Source organism: Phalacrocorax aristotelis, chromosome 8 (genome assembly GCF_949628215.1).
Source record: "Phalacrocorax aristotelis chromosome 8, bGulAri2.1, whole genome shotgun sequence".
Classification (NCBI taxonomy): Eukaryota; Metazoa; Chordata; class Aves; order Suliformes; family Phalacrocoracidae; genus Phalacrocorax; species Phalacrocorax aristotelis.
Window position 1 is genome coordinate 12,644,406 of NC_134283.1, and position 19,703 is coordinate 12,664,108.

At 40.8% G+C, this 19,703-nt stretch overlaps 1 protein-coding gene across 4 annotated transcripts in view; it reads left to right on the top strand.

The window, feature by feature from the left end:
- The first annotated feature begins 12,378 nt into the window (after positions 1-12,378).
- Positions 12,379-19,703, top strand: part of LOC142061001 (neural-cadherin-like) — a 62,341-nt gene continuing 55,016 nt past the window's right edge. For all 4 annotated transcript variants that reach the window (XM_075101448.1, XM_075101450.1, XM_075101449.1 and 1 more), the window contains exon 1: positions 12,379-13,447. In XM_075101448.1, coding sequence (XP_074957549.1) covers positions 12,418-13,447 — 1,030 coding nt within the window. In that variant the 5' untranslated portion in view covers positions 12,379-12,417. The remainder of the gene's footprint in view (positions 13,448-19,703) is intronic.

Here is a 19,703-nt window from a genome sequence, read left to right on the forward strand (position 1 = left end):
GTAGTTTTAAAAAGTAACAAAAAGTTTCAAGTACTTGTTTAATTAATACTTAATTAAAAAATTAAGAACCCCTGCAGTGAATGCAGACACAATTAGTGGAGCAGAATTAATTTTCTTTCGAGCTTTCTGTGCTACATGCTCCGAATGGATAACATGACCCTGTCAGGCCTACCTGAAAACCTTGCGTCCATCCAGATAGCCTGAGAAGCATGTTTATACCTCGATAAATTTTAAATCGGGATCCGTTTCAGAAGTCCACGTCTTTAGCGGATGTCAAAGAAGGTTTTGTTTTTTACTTCTGTGTACCAGCAGAGGGAGCCGTAGTTCCACAAAAGAGTACTTTTTGCTCATCATGTCGTAAACCAGAAAACACAAAATTGTTGGTTTTTTTTTCCTGTGCAGTATGTTCTCACAGATGAAGCTTTAATCTATATCGTACATCTCTGTTGCTGTAAATTCATGCTCCATTATACCACCATATGTTTTGCTTCAGTCAGAGAAAGCTGCAGTAATCCTAATACTTCGTCTAGCTTTATAGATATTTGTGTTGCGTGTTTGATTGCATACTGTTTGCTCACACACTTAAAGGTTATGTCTTAATAAGTTGTTTTAAACGAGTTTGTTAGTAGTGAGCTGGCAGTTGCTGAGTTTTTATGTTTTGAGAAGGTATCATTGTCGTTATTGTCAATTACAATATGAGATTCAGGAAGCAAAAAAGGAGAGTTTGGTTTGTTAAAAAAATCTGGAGGCATGTAGCACAGTGCTTTAGGTTGTATTTCATTTTTGGCTAGTCAACTGCCTAGCTTCTTTTTCATCTGCTTAGAGGTATGTATCATTACTTCTGCAAACTGGACAGCTCTTAACGCGAAAACTTGAAAGAACAGATATTGTTTTTTTCAGTACTGGTTGAGTTGCTTCATAGTGTTCTGGACTTTTAGTTGTGATGCAGAAATAGTGGATTCCTGGAAGTTTTATACACATTTGATATGTCCATAGAGTCTTGTGTGTCATTTATATTGATCAAGAATGGTAAACAGAAAATAAATGCTTTTAAAAGGCTTTTTTCTATTTTTTAAACTTCTTTTCACATACCTATGCATCTCTCAGAGTGCAACCTAGTATATGATTATGTATCATATGTAACAAATACTATATAATTAACTACCTTACGTAACAAACATACTGTGTGGAATAGAAAATGTATCTTGCAAACTAATCTGTCTATACAGTATAAATATATATTTTTAATATAAATGTATAGCATATAATTAAAAATATATTTTAAGAGCCTTATTTTGGTATATCCTGTTTTGAGATACTTAAGCAAACATAATTCTCCAGTGGAAACTGGGCTATTGAATGCCCCTAATTTGAATGATGTTTGAAAACGTAGGCTCTGTTGTTTGTCCAATGAAGGCTTAAAAGGCACAGAATAGGATCCTATTGTGGTAGTTAAGTTCTACACAGCATTTTGCAGCTATGATTTTGTTCTACCTGAGGCATCAGGTCAAATTTCACAGATATAAGTGTCAGCAAATTCAACAGGAGTTAAAATTCGTGTTTGATGGCAACACAACCGATGTGGTATGAATTCTAGTATTTTTATAGCGTCTTTTAAGATACCCAACCATCTCAAGCTGTTTATTAACATGACGCACACCGTTCCAGAAATACTGCATCTTCTGCATTCTGATATACTAATAATGTTCATTGTTCTCATTATCAGTCACATCAAACCTTGCTAAATAGTGTGAGATTAGTTGTTATCTCATAAGCTTGGACTGGTGTAGCTATACTGAGTCCACCTAAATAATACTCAGTGTTTATCAGCTAGATTTATCAGTCTTGTATTGTTGTAGGCAAGTCAACTAATTTTTGCTGAATGCCTGGTACTAGCAGGCATTCTATATACTGTTGGTGTAAAGGCTGTTGGGGTGAATAAGCAGGTAAAGGTTACAGACAAAATATGGGGCAGCCAGTGGACAGACTAGGCACAAACAGGAGGACAGTTTGATGTGTGAACCGAGACCCTTCTTAAAAGTAGTAACACAGGGATTTTTGAGACTGGGAAACTGGAAATGTTCATGCTTGAGTGTTTGCCCATTTTTGTTGCCTTCCATTGGTTAAGGTTTATGTTTATGAGATGTATGTGTGATCCACTCCATGATCTACTCCATTTGAAAATTCAGGTTCTGATCATGCATGCAATGTTCAGGCTAATGTTTTAGGAAAGAGGACGGTTCCCTAAAGGAAACATTTTGTTACTCGTTTGTTACTGTGATTCATTCTTTTATTATTATAACTATGTAGTTTGGTGAAATTAATCTAACGATGCTGGAAATCTTCTAGCAGAATTAATTTTTTTAAGTGGGTGAAAAATAGTTCACTCTGGCACTGAAAGAATAAGATTTTTATGATGACTGGAGAAAAATAATATTTTGGATGGGAATACTCTGTATTCTTTAAGAATGCATTTTTCAGCTGTGAAAGGTGCTCAATATCAGTTAGGTTGCAAGACATTATGCACTCTTTGTGCATTAGAAATTCAGTAGTGACAGGAAAAGTTACCAGTACTATTTGAGATATATAAAAATCTCAATAATATTGATTTTGATAAGCAGGTTCCTTCCTAAGCCCTTTGAGAACTTAATTTTGAACACTAGAGGGCTCAAGAAATGTTTCTGATTTTTTTCCACGAGGTTTTAATCACTATAGTGTGTCTCTTTCAGTAATGTTTACATTAACCTCATAATCGTCCTTAAAATGACACCCAATTATAGTAATAACAGAAGAATAGCAGTGCATGAATAAGCTAATGAACAAAACATCTCCTTCCTCAAGCAATTGTAAATAAAATAAAATAAAATACCTACAGCTATGACAACCCTCTGCAAACTCATTGTTTAGTATTTCTGATTGGAAGATATACTGGAATTCCTTGCTTAGTCATCTCTGGCCTAAATTAAAAGTATAGTAAAAATTAGCCACATAAACATTGCTATTGTAATTTAAAAGAAAATTAGCAAACATTGCAGTGCCTTCAAAATAAGCAGTGAGATTTTTCTACCTTACAGAAACTGAAGGCATTTTAAAAAAAGTAATATTTAAAAAAAAATCAGTGTTTGATGTGAGAGAAATTAAGAAAAACTTACATTGTGAAAACAAAATATGTAATCTTAAATCATTAACAGTGAAATTTAGCCATCTCATTAGTTATACAGTCACATCCTGCCTATGCCAAAGCTTACTGAAGCCATAGAAAATCTCCCCTTTAATTGCCATTATTCTATGAACAAACACACTCAGGCTAATAAGGATTATTTGCAATGCAACAGCCTGAATAGGTGCCTCAGTAGTGGGCTCTAAATAAATAAATATAGTCTTGAGAAACATTGTGTCCAGTCTGGGTTATGGATTTACAAAAGATTTGTAAGCAATAATATAAAGGTATGGTAGAATAAATTTGCAAATGGAATGATGTAGACATGTGAGTCAGAGGTGAGGAGAACTCAGACTGTAAAAGACAGGAGTGAAAAAAGGAAAAATATTATTCATTACAGTTTTATAGACAGACTTTTTTGTTACATTTTATTTCAAAGAATAAATAGGGAACGGTTTGCAGGAATATAATCCATATAGTGCCATCAAATCTGAGGAGCACACTCAAATGTTTTCTTATACTATATATATATATATTTAAAGTCTGATGCTGAAGCTGTGACATTGATGATAGTGTGTTACACATTTTAGTAGGAACTGAATCAGGGCTTCAGTCCAACACCTGCAAAGTACTTGAGTTCACGTATGACTTTCAGCCCATGGGGAAATCCAGTGAAATTAACATATATATATACACACACGTATATAATTCCTACTATAGGCATAGATTTGCTCTGCTACAGAAGTGCCAGTAGTTATTTTAACCTGGCTGAAGCCATTAGTATGATTTTTATTGCTTTGTATACTTTGATGCCTTTATTTTTCAAACATTTGTAATAAACAGTTTTTCTGTTGCTTTATCAGGAATCAGAGCTTGAATGCCTTCGTTTTTTTGGCTAAAATCTTGTACCTCATATTGTTCATTTTCTTTCTGGGTAATGCATTTGTGCCCATATGCAGCAGCTGTGTTTAATGAGCTGGAGCACAACAAAGCCATTGAAACATGAACTCTGCATATCAGCACATATATGAAGTAAGGGGTGGACTATGGGTTAAAACAACTTCCTGTCTTTTCTTTTGGAATTGTAATATATCATCATGTTCTTCTATAATAGTATTTACTGTATTAAATTTCTCTAAGATGAAGCACTGAGTCACTTATTGGTTTGATTCGTGACAAATATTGACTATATTGTCTTACTGTCCCTTCTTAAGGCCTTTCTTACCATATTTCAGATTCAAACTAGGAATAAATTTGAATGGAATGACTGTATTAACAGTCTAGAACCATTGTATTCAGCTGAGCAGATTAAGCACTTCTGGTAAGAGGTGGTCAGGATTGTGCTTCTTCAGTAGCTGTATTTTCAGCTGAACATCACTTGTTCTGAAACACATGTTCTACAGCTCCCACGTAAATCACCAAACTATGAATAATAGGGATTAGATTATTTAGAAATAGCTCTTGAAGTTAAACTATTGTAGTTGCCAGTAGTATTGTTTTATGTAATAAAATTAGATACTTTCACTTTTCTAAAAGTGTTAATAAAGGAGTTTTAAAACCTTTGCTAAATTTAGATATGGTAGTATACCCTTGTTGTCCACCAAAATTAAATTTTGCTTAAAAAAACCCCCAAAACAAACCCAAACAAACCCTTCCATATCCCTTGAATTTGATACATTTGAAGTGTGGCTCTATTAAAAGATACTACCATATAAAAATCAGTTCTCTCCTGTGTATTGAGTATTTGCTTTTTTAGTAACAAACTATTGCTATTTTTTAACTTGGTTTTGGAACAAAAAGTGCACTAGATTTGGGTTTTTTTTCCCCTTTTTCATCATTAGGAGAAGTATTTATTGCATTCCAACTATTAAATTTTGCTCTAGCTTATGGAAGATAATCTACTTTAAATGGTATGGAACAGTGTATTGGTTCTAATTGTTTGTTTGATTAAGAGCCCATGGAATAGAAGATGCACATTAAGAATGTTTAAGTTAACTCACTTTAATTCACTGTCCATTACCCACTTAGGCTGCTGTTTCATAAAGAGGAAAAGAGAGACAGGAAAGTAAACGGAGGCCAGATTGCACAGAATGCTACAGAGGAAGGTGATTAAAAGACTAGAGCTGGGAAAGGAAAGGTGAGATAAAAAGTAGTGCTTACTCCTTTTTTACTTTTATAATTTACTGTTGCTTAGGTCGAGGTATGGTGAGAAAATCTGAGCTGACCCCTGCAGCATTTTAGATATTCCTCGTACATGTGAGTCAGCAGCTGTTCTAAGAAAGAGTTGTAGAAGCAGCACAAAATCAAATATTAAAACGGTATTATAAGGAAAGCTGCGATCTGCTGCTTGAGCAGTCTTTTGCCTAGAATTATTTACAATAGAATTAAATAAGAGCTTGACTGCCTCCAGCTTGTCTCACCACACCTTCGTATAACATGAAGGAAGATGATCAATCTTTCATGGAGGCATCATTCCTTACTGATTACTCAGGCTGTAGAAGCAAAAAGGTTTCCTCTGTATTCCCTTGTATAGGTTTTCCATGTGCCCTGACTGCAGCCATAAGATGTGGTTTCTAAGTTGCCAGCAATAATATGCTTGAGTATTTTAACATCTAAGAGTTTGAAGTGGAAGTCAGCCAAATTGGAATACTAATTTAGGTTTGTATCACTCAAGAGATTCTTTAATTTCCAAAGGTGAAGGTGAGCTAGTTATTTTAAAACTTGAAAGGTAGTTTCCTTCTTTGTAGGTAGTATATTATTCCTTATTGTTCACTATACCCAAATATTTCTTATAGTAATTGTCGATCTGACACACATGCTAATTCTGATGTGCAGGATAAGACACCTTGAATGAGCACAGACACCAGCGTTTGGTACTGTCACACTGTTCAGTTATTTAAACAAACATTATCTTCAAAGATTGCTCTATATAAACCTGTTGTAAGTACTTTTTTGTTAAATGTGCTGATGTGTGATATTTAAAGAATTGCAAACCCCTCTCAACTCTAGAAAATCTCTATGAAAGAGTGTTACATTGCATCTAGGTCATTCCGTCTGTGGCTTTCAGAACTACTGACCTTGGTAGATATGGGCTGTCTGATTTTGTAGCAGTTTTCTGCTCCAGACCCTGGAGGCCTTAACATCCCAAGCCATGGGGCTGCAGTCCATCTGATATGCTACCCAGAACTGCAGCATCTGGAAGACCAGGTTTCTCAACCGCCCTACACGCAGGAAGCTGAGAAGCTTACCAGAAACCTGCCGGCTTCTGTTGGAACTTGGGCAGAGTTGAATCAGACATGTTTTCTTTGCCAAATTTGCGAATTCTGACAGTGTATATTGTGTTCTTCTGATCAGTTCTGCTGAGGTGAAAAGAGTTTGGGGTTATGAAACACAGAAATGTGATGACCAGAACAGAAGATATTGAAGTTTTGGAGAATTATGCTTATAAATAGGAAATATAAGCAAGAATGAATTGATTCTTTCTGTTTACTGCACTTAGACAAATAACTGAAAAATACTCTAAGCAAGGTTTACTAAGATTTAGTGTCAGACATATGCATTCATTGTGTTTTATGTACTGAATACAATACCAGCAATCTGTTCCTCACAGACATTTTATAAAGGCAGTTATAGGGATGAAGCGTAGTTTTGAGAACAATGGATGTTTAGAGAGTAGTATGAAGTAATTTACAAAAGTAATTATTTGAAAAAAAGTGAAACAACTCTGTGTCAGCCACATAAGTCAAAATTCTGATTGTTAGAAAAATTTTATCCTTTGAAAACTTAGGACTTTTAAGAAAAGTTTTTCTGTAAAGGTTTTCAAGCTGCTTACTGAGAGTATTAATAATGTAATTATATTGGTAAGTAGTAAGGCACCAGCCAGGGAAAACAGATTATACCGTTAGAGTGTTATTCCGTGAGAATTTATTGTTACTGTATTGTCTGATTTCAGCACACCTCAGATTTCACTTTTTTATATGTACATATAGCTCATTTAATTTTATTATAAGTTATGTAGGAGGTGTTTCTGACTGCATAAGAAACATGTCCTTTTACATAGATTATTGTAATGAAAATTAAAACACTCTAATCTTCTTGGACTTGTATATAGCACACTGCGGTTAACAGCATAAAGGGTCTTCCAGCTGGCTGAAATAAACTGGAAAGTAATTGTTATAAAATACTGAAAGATATTGTAAATGTCATGAGTTTTTTTAGTTTTGGAGGGAGGATTCTGCTCTTAGCCTGACAGAAGGTGTTTCTTGCACTCATTTGACTGCTAGATTCCAAGAAAAAAAATGTGAAGTATAGTGAGAAAGCTGCATAAAGAACTAGCAAGGATTAGACAACAGCAGCTGTACTTTTGAATAATTTAGGTTTAGTTTGCAAAATTATACAGGAAAGAATTATCACTTACACTTGCTTTTCAGAAAACGGAGCTACAAATGTTGTTGTAAAAAGTGACAATGTACAAACCATCTAAAATAGCACAGGGACTATCTTTTCACTTTGGGCTAGATCCTGCAGAGCCATGCGCCAAGACACTTGCAGAATCATGACTGGGAATTAAATAGTGTAGAAAGAGCTTCCTTTGTCTAGATATGCAGCAGGGCAGAACCCTTCCTGAAAGTTTAAACTAGTGCTTGAGAGTAATGTCTGACAGGTGTAGCAGATGATTTACATATGAGCTTGCTCCAGAGCCAGAAGGGTATATTAATTCTCTTATTGATGTATATATACAGTTATTTATAGTGAAAGATCCTGAGGGACTTCCAGCCCCTTTCTCCCCCTTGAAAGCCAGCTATTGAGTATGCAGCAGTCAAGAGCACTCACTGATTCAGGCAGATTTGCCTTTTGATCAAAAGCAAAGTAAATTGTGCCACTCTTCCCTAAGCCGTCCTGCTCTTCAGCTAAAAGGTGTATGTAAAACAGGAAGAATGATTAGCATCATTCTTCTCTCCTGCCTCAATAATTACAGTGCAGTTCCCTAAGGTTAAGGCAAGATTTTCCTCAGGATGTTTCCTGTTCATATTTTAAAGGAGATCTAATTTCTAAATTGAGAATTCTGCATCAAATACTTGGCGTGATGTTTCTTTAAAACGTTGTGTTAATATTGTAAGTTAATAAGTTACAAAGACTAAAATTCAGTAATTTTCAAACATTAATTAATAATTTTTGACAGAGATTTTGATTTTGTCTTGGCCTTGCCTTACCTGGTCACACAGGTGAACTTCAGTAACCAGCAGGTCGGTTGTACTTAATGCAGTGTGTGACCACTAGATGTCTTTGGGCATGTGAGGGCTCCGGAAACCATGCTTACCTTGCACTCCAGCTTGCAAGCTAGCAATCTGTACAGCTGGTGAGCCTGGTCGTGAGATTTGTTCTGATGTATGTAGATGTACCCTTAGAGTTGTAAGTCCTGGATTTTACAGAGGGAAACTTCTAATTACTGTGTTAAAAGATGCACACGGGTAATTCAAGGCAGGAGCAAGAAAATAATTGTTGCTTTAATGTGAGAACTGGTGCTTCTTAACTGTCAAAGCCAAAATTAGAGCTAGCAGAAATAGAGGGTTAGCTATAAATGGGAGAATGGTCTGGAACATTCAGAGGACCCTGTTGTAACCTCAAAGAGTGCTGTTTAACAGTCAGAAAAAGGAAGCGAACTACAAGTAAAGTTTATTATACTCTCTAGAACTCAAGTTTATCTCAATAAACTTGCAAAGTAGAAGAGCTGAACTGCTTGTATTGTAAAGTCAGTGCCCATACAGTCAGGACTTCTGGAGATGGGCTGAAGTTGGAAAGATTCTGACTGCACAAGGATCCAGGGCACCCATTTAGATTCCCACTAATTTGCAGAGTTAGTAATAGGATTAGAGTCTCAAGTATTTGTCTATGATTACCATAGGGCAGTGACCTAAAAAAATCTACCACCTTTTAAAAAATTACAGTATAAAGTCTCTATTTTCCTAAAAAGGCCTTGTTCAACCTCTGCGTTTTCTGTCTACATGCTGATTAAAATTATGTAGGTTGAATTCTGCATTTGAAACCATGGATGAGACTCCATCTTTAAAGTCAGTTAGAACCATGTTTGTGCCTAAATGAATTAAAATGTCTGTTGAATTTTTGATGCAGAAATCAAAGACCTTTCAAAATGTGTTCTGTTTTGCTATATTTCCACAGGTTTTTATAAAGAGAAATCCCAGTGGACATAGAAAACAGAATTCACGAAAATGATCCCACAAAATTGTTTGATCAGGTTTTGATCAAATACTCCTTGCAGATTCTTCACAGTGTCCTACTAGTTAGGGAACTTCTGGAAAAGTTCCGTTTATTTTGGAGCCATATAAATCTTTGTGACCAAGTTATGAGTTCTTCCCATCCCAATCTGTGTTGCCCTTTGCTCTGTACACAATCCATAGACATAAAAAATTTTATTTTCTTAGGGAAATAAAAAGCCACCACAAAAGTCCTGAAGATAATATCCCATATTGGAGGGTGCTTTTACACAGAGATTTCAAGGCCATTTTAACTCTGTGAGGAAATCTTCTAAGAATTTGGATTATCTCAACTTTCTACATCAACACAAATGTAGTATTTTCAATTTTTTTAAACGAAGGCATACCCATGATTATTATTATTATTGCCAATTATAATGAAGATTTAATTCTGTTAAAGAGATGGAGGAAAGATTGACCCATTTATTATTTCATCCTAATCAAGACATCCGTGCCTGCATTGGAATTCAGCTACAGCAACTTTACACTACAGGTCTTATGCCAAAGTAGAATTGAAAACGCTTGAAATCTCAGGCAGGTTTGAGGCATGGGAGGAATAATTCCTATCTAGTACTCTAGATGAATTTCTTTTTTCTTCAAGTAAATGGTTTCGCCTTTCTGATGGGCCACCAGAGCTTTATCAGTAGCGCTGTTCTACCTCAGATGGCATTTCCTCAGCCTTTTCTCCCTTCTCTGTGCTTTAGGACATGTTAGAGATAGATGTGTTATTTCTGGAAGTTCTTGTACTTCATTCTGTGGATGAACAGAAGAGTAATCCTGCCCTAGACCCTGAAGAAATTTCTCGGTCTGGAGTTGCTACTGACAGTTGGTGTGACAGGGGAGGAGGGAAAGGTGAGTGAGTACAGCTACTCTATGGCTGACACTAGCGTGCTGCTTGGTTGAAACAGGATACAGTAGGAGGCATAAATGGAGATAGTATATTAATGTATGAAACTGATGATTTGTATCTCTTTAATTACTTGCAGGATGAAATGGAGAAGATCACTCTTGTGGTAATAGTAGAGCACTTGGATTTTTCATTCTGATTCTCCTATAGTCTTGCTGCTTGATCCTGGACTCACATTTCCCCATAAAGGCAGCTGGTTTCTCTAAAATGCTATCAGGAAGGTACAATATTGTGTTTATAAAGATTTTCACAGACTTGGGTGGGAAGTATAAGGAAAATGCACTGCCTGTTTTATGAGAAAAGTAACCATTATTCAGTCTCATAAAATTTCAGTAATGTGACTAATACAGAGTATCTTTTATTTTTTTTGCCGTTCTTTAATCTCAGAATGATCCTTAAGATCAAGTGACTTATGTACTACATAAATATAGCTAACGCCTGTTTTATATTGTGTTGACTTTATATTCTTGAAAGCCCAATTCTGTTTCAAAGAGGAACTGCTTAATATAGTAACTTTTTCTGCAACATACCTGATTTATGTAGTCAGTTAACTTTAACAGTTAAATTTAGTTTTATTGTTTTTTTAGTTTTACTCACTTATGCAAAAAATCCAACACAGTTAAACAAATGTTGTATTCTATTTCCTTCTGTTTATTACCAGAAACATTCCTAGTTAGCCACATTTCTTCTAAAATATTTGTTATACCTTTACAAATCCAGAGGTATTAGGGAGTTGATTAATTGTGACTAAAGATGTAACTTTAGGCCAGTGACATTGCTCAGGTGCAAGCTGAGGGCAAAATTGGGATTTTATAACATGTAGCTATCTAGAAATCAACAGGAAAATATTTTCAGCAGACACCTGAGTGCTGGGAGAGCATGTTGGACATGTGTTGGAGCGTGTTGGCAATCACCTGTGTGCTGGTGCCCAGCGTAAGTGGACAAAGAACTTGGCTGCTGGGGAAGGCTGCAGGGCTTCAGGAGGTGAAGCAAGTGGTGACATTAATACATAGGAAGGAAAGTTTGGTCTAATGGGTAGTAAACCCAGTAGGGACAGTTCCTGAGCTGAGGCCAGTTGTATGAGGTTTAACACGGCCAAGTGCCGGGTCCTGCACTTTGGTCACAACAACCCCATGCAACACTACGGGCCTGGGGAAGAGTGGCTGGAAAGCTGCCTGGCGGAGAAGGACCTGGGGGTGCTGGCTGACAGCCAGCACATGAGCCAGCAGCGTGCCCAGGTGGACAAGAAGGCCAACAGCATCTGGGCTTGTATCAGCAATAGCATGGCCAACAGGAGCAGGGAAGTGATCGTGCCCCTGTACTTGGCACTGGTGAGGCCGCACCTTGAATACTGTGTTCAGCTTTGGACCCCTCGCTACAGGAAAGACATGCGGGTGCTGGAGCGTGTCCAGAGAAGGGCAGCGAAGGGTCTGGTGAAGGGTCTGGAGAACAAGTCTTGTAAGGAGCGGCTGAGGGAACCGCAGTTGTTCAGTCTGGAGAAGGGGAGGCTGAGGGGAGACCTTATCGCTCTCTACAACTACCTGAAAGGAGGTTGTAGCGAGGTGGGTGTTGGTCTCTTCTCCCAAGTCACTAGTGATAGGATGAGAGGAAACAGCATCAAGCTGCATCAGGGGAGGTTTAGATTGGACATTAGGAAAAATGTCTGTACTGAAAGAGTGGTCAGGCATTGGCACAGGCTGCCCAGAGAGGTGACAGAGTCACCATCCCTGGGGGTGTTTAAAAAACATGTAGACGTGGCCCTTCAGGGCATGGTTTAGGAGACATGGTAGTGTTGGGTTGGTGGTTGGACCTGATGATCCTAGAGGTCTTTTCCAACCTTAATGAGGCTATAGCCCTGCGTGAGCTCGTGACGCCGCACCGCTCCCTGCCGAAGGCGGCAGGTGCCGCGGCCGCAGCGCGGCGCCCACCGGGGCGGTGCTGCCCCCGGCCCCGGCCCTGCCCCGGCCCCGGCGATTGGCCGGCGGGTCCCAGCGGCCCCGGCCCCTCCCCGCCCGCCCACTCACCGCGCCGCGCCGTCGCGGGGAGCCCGCCGGGAGCCACCGCCGGCGGCAGTCATGGCTCCCCGCGGAGCCCGCCGCGCTGCCGGCTGCCTGCTGCTGTGCTGGGCTCTGGCCGCCGCCCGCGCCGCCCCGCGGAGGAAACCGTCGTTCGGCGGCCACGTCGCGGAGAACCGCCCGGCGGGCACGCGTGTGCGAGGGCTGAGCATCCCCCTGACGCGGCTGGGGCCCGAGCCCTGGTGCGCCAAGGTGCAGGGGCGCCGCTGGCACCTGCAGCTGCTGGGCGAGGGCCGCTCGCACTTCCAGGCGTCGCTGCACGCCCGCACCGCCCGCGTCTGGCTGCGCACCCGCCGCCCGCTGGACCGCGAGGCGAGGGCGCTCTACTCCCTCCGCCTGGGCTTGTGCTGCAAGCGCTGCCCGCCCCGCGGCCCCGCCGCCGCCGAGCTGGCCGCCCTCACCGTCCGCGTGCTGGACGAGAACGACAACGCGCCGCGTTTCGTGGGGGGGCCGCGCCCCGGCGTCACGCAGCTCCGCGTGGAGGAGACACTGGCCCTCAAGTCCCAGGTGTGGCAGGCGCGGGCCGAGGACGCGGACGCGGGCGCCAACGCCGAGCTGCGCTACTTCGCCCTCCCGCCCAGCGCGCACTTCTTCGTGGTGCCGCGCAGCGGGCGCGTCGTGCTGGTGCGCTCCCTGCTCCACCTGCGCGCCCCCATCTCACTGCGCCTCTACGCGCGGGACCGCGGCCGGCCGGCGCTGCTCAGCGACCCGCTGGAGCTGGAGGTGCTGCCCCAGCCCAAGCGGCTGCCCCCGCTCCGCCCCGCCGCCCCCCGCCGCCGCCGGGCCGCGCTGCCGTCCCCCGCCGCGCCCCCGGCGCTCTCCCTGCCCGAGGACGCCCGCCCGGGCAGCCGCCTGGCCACGCTGGCCCCGGCGCCCTTCGCCTCCGCCTGGTTCGAGCTGGTGTCGCCGCCCGTCGAGGAGTCGCCGGTGGCCGTGGAGCGCGAGAGCGGCGAGGTGACGCTGGCCGCGGCCCTGGACCGGGAGGCGGCGGCCGCCTGGCACCTCGTCGTCCGCGTCCGGGAGCGTCGAGGTAGGTGCGGGCGGGGGCTGCCGCACCGGGAGCTGCGGCTCGCACAGAGCAGCGAGGGGCCCCGTCCGGCCGGCGGGTTGGGGATGGTCGGTCTTTCAAGGAGCAGAAAGTCCCGGAGTGACAACAAGCATGCAATGACGGTTTAGCATCAGGTGTTATATGCTGGTGTCATCATTTAGCATCTGGTGTCATATGCTGTTGCATTGTGGAATGCAGTTTTGATCTTTTAAATCTGTAAATCATACGTATTAAACCACTGTAGGTGACACGAAGCGTTATGTAGTTTAGTGAATAAGGGCTGTGCAGCTGTGTGAAAATGTTTGGAGCAGGAAGGTGGTTATCAGACTTTGAGTATTTCACCTGTTAAAATTCTTGGTCATTAATGAGCTGCATGGAAAATCTGTAGTGTAACCAAAGTTACACTTACTTACATTATATATGTGTTGAGACAAAGCATGTTAGGTACACACGCTGCCTACACACAAGTCTTCTCTACTAAAATGCTCCCCATAGCTTGGAGCCTGTAAGTGCTTAACTGGAAGTGTGCAGCTGAAGTCATTGAGTTTTGAGTTGTTAAAGGTAAGCATGTTTGACTCACAGGCATGATGTTTCTGCAAGATCGGTGCCTTTCTGTTTATGTGCCTGCTCTTTTTTAAAACTGTGAGCAGTCCAACGTACACCATTAAAATGGCACGTTTGTGATTTAAACTGTCATGGGCATTCACAGTGTCTTGCTCAAGTTAACTTGAATAGCTCGTTTCATTTCCCTCTGGCTGATTACATCGATTGCTTTTTAAATTTTTTTTTTAATTTTGAATTGCGATCTTGGTTAATATTTCTCACCTATGAAAACACAGCTTAGTTTAAGCATATTTTTAATTCCCTGGATGGTGGATATCTGTGTACATTCGCTGTGTCTCCTACTTTGCTGTTACTTGTGATTGTAACAGTGTTCTGAAGATCACCCAGAACGTGAGTATTTTGGAGAAACTTGTATCAGCACAAGTAAGTTGGTTGGCTTGATGTCATCTTGGAAAGGTTTAGGAAGGGTTTTGTATTAGGGGGCTCCTAGTGCTTGTGAAAGCTATTAGGTTTTCAGCAGTGCAACTGCTTGGAGTAACTTCTGCTAGCCACAGAGCTGTGCAGGCAGGGGAGCTTCCCACGCTATTCCTTTCCCGCATCTCTTCTGACTGAGGGGCAGCCTGTAGGAGTGAGAGGCAGTTTATTCTTTGGTGTCTGTTAAATCCCAGAGGTTCCCTGAAGGGATTCTGATTAGTGCTGACAGTTTCAGTGACGTGGATGCTTTCCCCTGTGAAGTGGGCTAGATCACCAGCTCATTTCGCTCTGGTCCTGAGGAACAACTCTCAGATCCTTCTCTCATTCTCACTTGGGCTTTGCCATGCCTATCGCTGTAGCATGTTGGTGTCAGTCACTGGTACTGGCTTTGTGCTGTGTTCCAGCCTGGGCTTTGGCTGCTAACCAAGGGGTTGATAGACCAATTTCCAAAACACAAACGCTTTCTGTGTCCTACCGTCACTACTCAGTCTTGAGCAAGGCTACATGCCAAAGGGGATGTCATTACTCAGAGGCAGTGATGTGAGAATTGAAAATTATCTACTGATTAATTCTGGTATTAGTCTCTTCTTCAACCCAGGCAATGATGTCAAGGATAAGACAAGATTTTTAGTTGCCTTAGCATATAAAGTCTACCCTCTTTGTCCTTTCTTTTTTCAATGTAGTTTATAGCGATTCATTTGTAATGTGCACTTCATTACCTAATGTAGTAAAGAATGCTTAAAAGCATTGTGGCACAAGTGGTCCCAACACATCTCTAGGAAGAAAAACTGATTTATTTTATTTTGCTGATGGAGCATTCTCAAAACAGTAGCAAGAAGACTGGTATATGGTAGTTCAGCAGTGTTTCTTCCTAGTTGGTGTGACAGCCCTCACCCTTTAGTTCATAAATGGGACTGTGTAGGAGATGTCCTGTTCCTGAATTAATTTTTATTCAGAGGAGCACAAAGGATATGTAACAGGCTGCATGTTTGTTTATTTTTTTTCTCTTCAGCTAAAATAGAATTTTTAAATACTTTTCTATTTGCTTCCTTTCAATTCTGTCCTGGTTAATCTACATGGCAGTGTGTCCAGGACTGGTGTTCCACTGAAGTAAACGCTGTTCCAGATGCAGCCAGACCTTTAGCACCTCAACAAGCACATAATCTTTCACATCTTCATAGAAGGGTTTTCTCACTCTGAGTTGCAGCTTGTTGAAGGTATGAGCTAACCTAGCTCACTCCACTGGGGATGGGAAGTAACTACCAATGTCACAGATTCACTCCTCGCTACGCGGAGCCTTTCGTAGTAGAACCATATAGTGTGACCATAGGCTTGGCGCTGGTGTATGCTTTCCTGCATCAGGGGTAGCTTTGAGGGGCATTTGCAGCATGAACAACTCTTCAGCGTGCAGGGTTGGGTTTTTTGGCAAAGCTGCAGCTGAGCTGTAGGACTCATTGTAGTGATGTGGATGAATCACTGTTATCACTATTGTCATTACCAGTGCAGCTACATGCTGTAGTTACTTTTTGACTGGAAATATTTTGGTTATAGAATTCCTGTTTTCTTTTTTTAATTGTAGATGACAAAATTTTCCATTATTTATTTCAAAGAACACCAAACAATAAATAATTATTTCATGTATTTTAGTGCTACAGTAAAATTAACTGCAGTCTGTAGAGGAAATAGTATTTACTAATTCTCTTTATTCACTGTATAACTTTTTGTGGCCATTTGATAGTTTGTAGACTTAAATTTAACACAGTTTATATGTTTTCTGGAAGCAGTAGTCACTGGAAAGCAGTAGCAGGAAAATCTGGACCTATAGTGCTAGGTGCCTTTCATATGGCAAGGGGTCTGCTGTACTTATCCAGTGCCTGGAATTATTACTCCTCCACAACAGAAGGAGACACTGTCTGGTTTTGTAGTTCAAGGTCAGATGAGTTCCTCGCATGAATTCTTAGAAGGAAGGTATAAAACCAGGCAGAAGTCATTTTTAAGGTATAGAGAAGAGGTCACAGATCAGTCAAGCCTGATAGTTTTCATAGATTGGTAGGATGTTACCTTTCAGATTAGGGCTGACCTGCCCAACATGATTGTCAGGTCTTGGAGTGCAGTAACATGTCCTCCTGCTCCCTGGATGTGGCTGCCCGTGTTCAAGGCCAGCTCTGACACCATGCAGCCCGCTAACCCTGGATCACACAGTTAGCTGTCAGAAGCCTTGCCTGTGGCCTCTGCCCCATGTCTCAGGACCGCCCTTAAGCTCTGGTCCTTTCTCGAGCTCCCCCGGGGGTGTGCTGTACCTGGCTGTGGATCTTGCTGACCCTGACATGGCCTGGATGCCTTGGTTTCCCGCTTGTCCCGAGACGCACCTGATCACTGTGTATTTGCCTGGTGACCACTGGACTGTTGAACGAACCAAGTTTATGTCACGCGACCTGCTCTGCTGCACTTGCTGAGGATGGTGCTCTGTGCCCCTGCCTGTCTTGCTGTCACCCTCGGACTCCTGTTCGATCTTACTCTGCGGAGCAGCCTGTCCTTGCTGCTCCTTGGCAGCTAAATTATGTAGCTTCAGCAGCAGCATGTGTGCATTTGTATAAAATATTCTCTATACCCTGAGTACCTTGAGAGCTTAAATAGCTCTGTCTGGATGCTGGACAGAATATTTAATCTTAAGAGAGCTGAAACCACTCATTTGAAATTGAAATATGGCCCAATAATATTTGTTTTTCATAATTTTACAAATACATTGGGCAAAAGAAAAACAACCAAAGAAAGCCTACAACCCCAAACAAAGAGAAACACCAGGAAACACTTGTATGTTAGTTTGAGCAACAAGAGCCTAACAGAGTTCCAAAATTTCAGGCCTTAACTTCATAAGCATGTTTTTTGGCTCATGGTTCTTCATGAGCAAATTCCTTTAGTGACCCCATTGATCACCCAGCCCTGAGCGATATTCTTCAGTTAACCCTGCCTGGAGGGAGCGATGGTTATGCTCACGTTTTCTGTAGCATTTCAGATTTTATCCCATTTCACTTATTTAGTGCAATTTATTTAGTCTTCACAAAAATGTAATACTATGTCAAATTGTTACCCAGTGAACAGAAGGTAAATTTCTTAGACTGTCATACACATTAATATTTTAACATAGACCTAGCATTTAATTTGAGAAGGAGCCATTATTATTCCAGTAATTCTTGGGGGAGGTGCATGAAAGATCCTGTCTCTTTAATCCTCTGCCGTCTCAGGCTCCTTTGACCTTACTTCATCCTTTGGCATTAGCTTTGTAATCCCTTGCCGTTCATTTTTTCTTATCAGAGGATTTACTAAGGGTGATATTTGACATGCCTTCCAAATAGTTAACAGTAGTCATTTATGTTTTAAGTATATTTGTCCTGTTTAAAATGAACAGATAAAGTGGAGGTACCGATTTTAGTGATATGTATATTTTAAACCTTGAAAGTTTTCATGCTTGCAAGCCAAGGATCATCTGTTTTAATTTTATCTGAGGCCTTCGCCCCTTACTAGCTGTATTGAGTTTGTGTGGATCATCCCTAAGAATTAAGTAGCTTCTGGGTGATGTTTTGTCTTTTGCAGTTCTTAGTACCTCTTCTATGAATTACAGCCATGTTAATGGTTACACATCAAGCTGGGCTTAACCTGAAACTGTCATCTATTATTCAGCAGATGCGTTTCTTTAAACTGCAATGGGTTTCATGCTATTAAGTCAAAAGGAAACGTACATTCTGTGTGTGTTCAGGACAACTCTGAGTGTTTACAGGTTGGGAATGTTACTTATTTGTGGTAGAAAGGAATGTCTGGGGAAGCTTCAGAGCACCATGTTGGTGTTTATTCAGTCTGAAAGTTTTGATACTATATGCTCTACTCCAAGCAGTCAGATTAAAAATATATTTGTGAAACTACTGGGACTTCAACACCAAAGCTGTTTAGATGTTCTGGCTGTTCATAATCTCAAACACTCATTTTCTGCAAAAGAAATAAACTTGCCTTTTTTTAAAAGTTTTTAATATCTAATAAATTTCAGTACAAATCTGTTAATCTGATGGAAGTAGTAAATTATGGAACATATGGATAGGATCTTCCTCAAAGCTGGTTTATAACATCTTGAACCGGGCATTGATTCTCTGACTGACATGGCAATTATGTTACACTTGTTTGATTTTGAAATAGTTTTATTTCAGTTTTTCCTAACCTGTCTTTTTTTCAGTTAGTCTCAGTAGTGCCCAAATTTGTAGACAGAATATCTTCAAACCTTCTTGGTATGTTTGGGTTTGAGAATGAAAGAGAGACTGAAGCTTAGCCCACAGTGAATTTTCCTTTGTCTTCGAAGTGTTTTGGTGTAAATAGGGGACAAATTCAGTATTTTGAAGCCAGTTTCCTTCTGATTCACTTAATATACAGTATTTAATAATATTTATTGTTTCAAAAAACTCCACTTTTGTTTTTCCTTTTTCTGATAAAAGAGGTCATAATTTCTTAAATAGGAAATTTGATTGCCTAAGATGATTTATCTTATGCATATAAAACAATTTTGCTTCTTTAAATGGGAGTTGCATATAAAAGTCAGTGTTAAGGAAGTGCCAGCTTTGGGATAAGGACAGTTGGAGGCAATAGAGCTGGAAGAGGGTTGAAACAGATAAGGGAGGCTTTACCTATATGGCAGTTTACTCCTCAGCACAGTATGAAATAGAAACTGAGATGCATCAGTCTTTCTTCCCTGCTGCAATAAAATGTTTGTGAAGTCTCACAGCCTAGTGTCCTTTCTCCCTGTAATAACAGTGCACTCAGCAGATACCAGCTTATTGCTTTTTTGTAGCCCTAGTGACAAGAGTTCTGTGTGGTACAAGTAGGCTTCAGTTTACTGATGATGCGTATAAATGTTGATACATGATGTGCTGTGGTCAGGTTTATTTTTTTAAGTTTTCTTTTTCTGGAAAATTAAAATGAATAATGATTTCCTGTCTTTCATGTGTTTAGGTTTGCAGTCCAGATAAAGTTAGTTCAAAAGACTTTCTGTGCATAATGATACAAAGAAGTACGGCAGGCTGTGTTGGTGAGGCTACTGACTGTGGCGGCTTTTTTTTTTTATTCTTTGCACATGATGGTCCACAGAGAAACAAATCACATTTTCCCCAAGAAATACAAAGGAAAATTTCATGAGAGCTTCCCATCTCACAGTGGT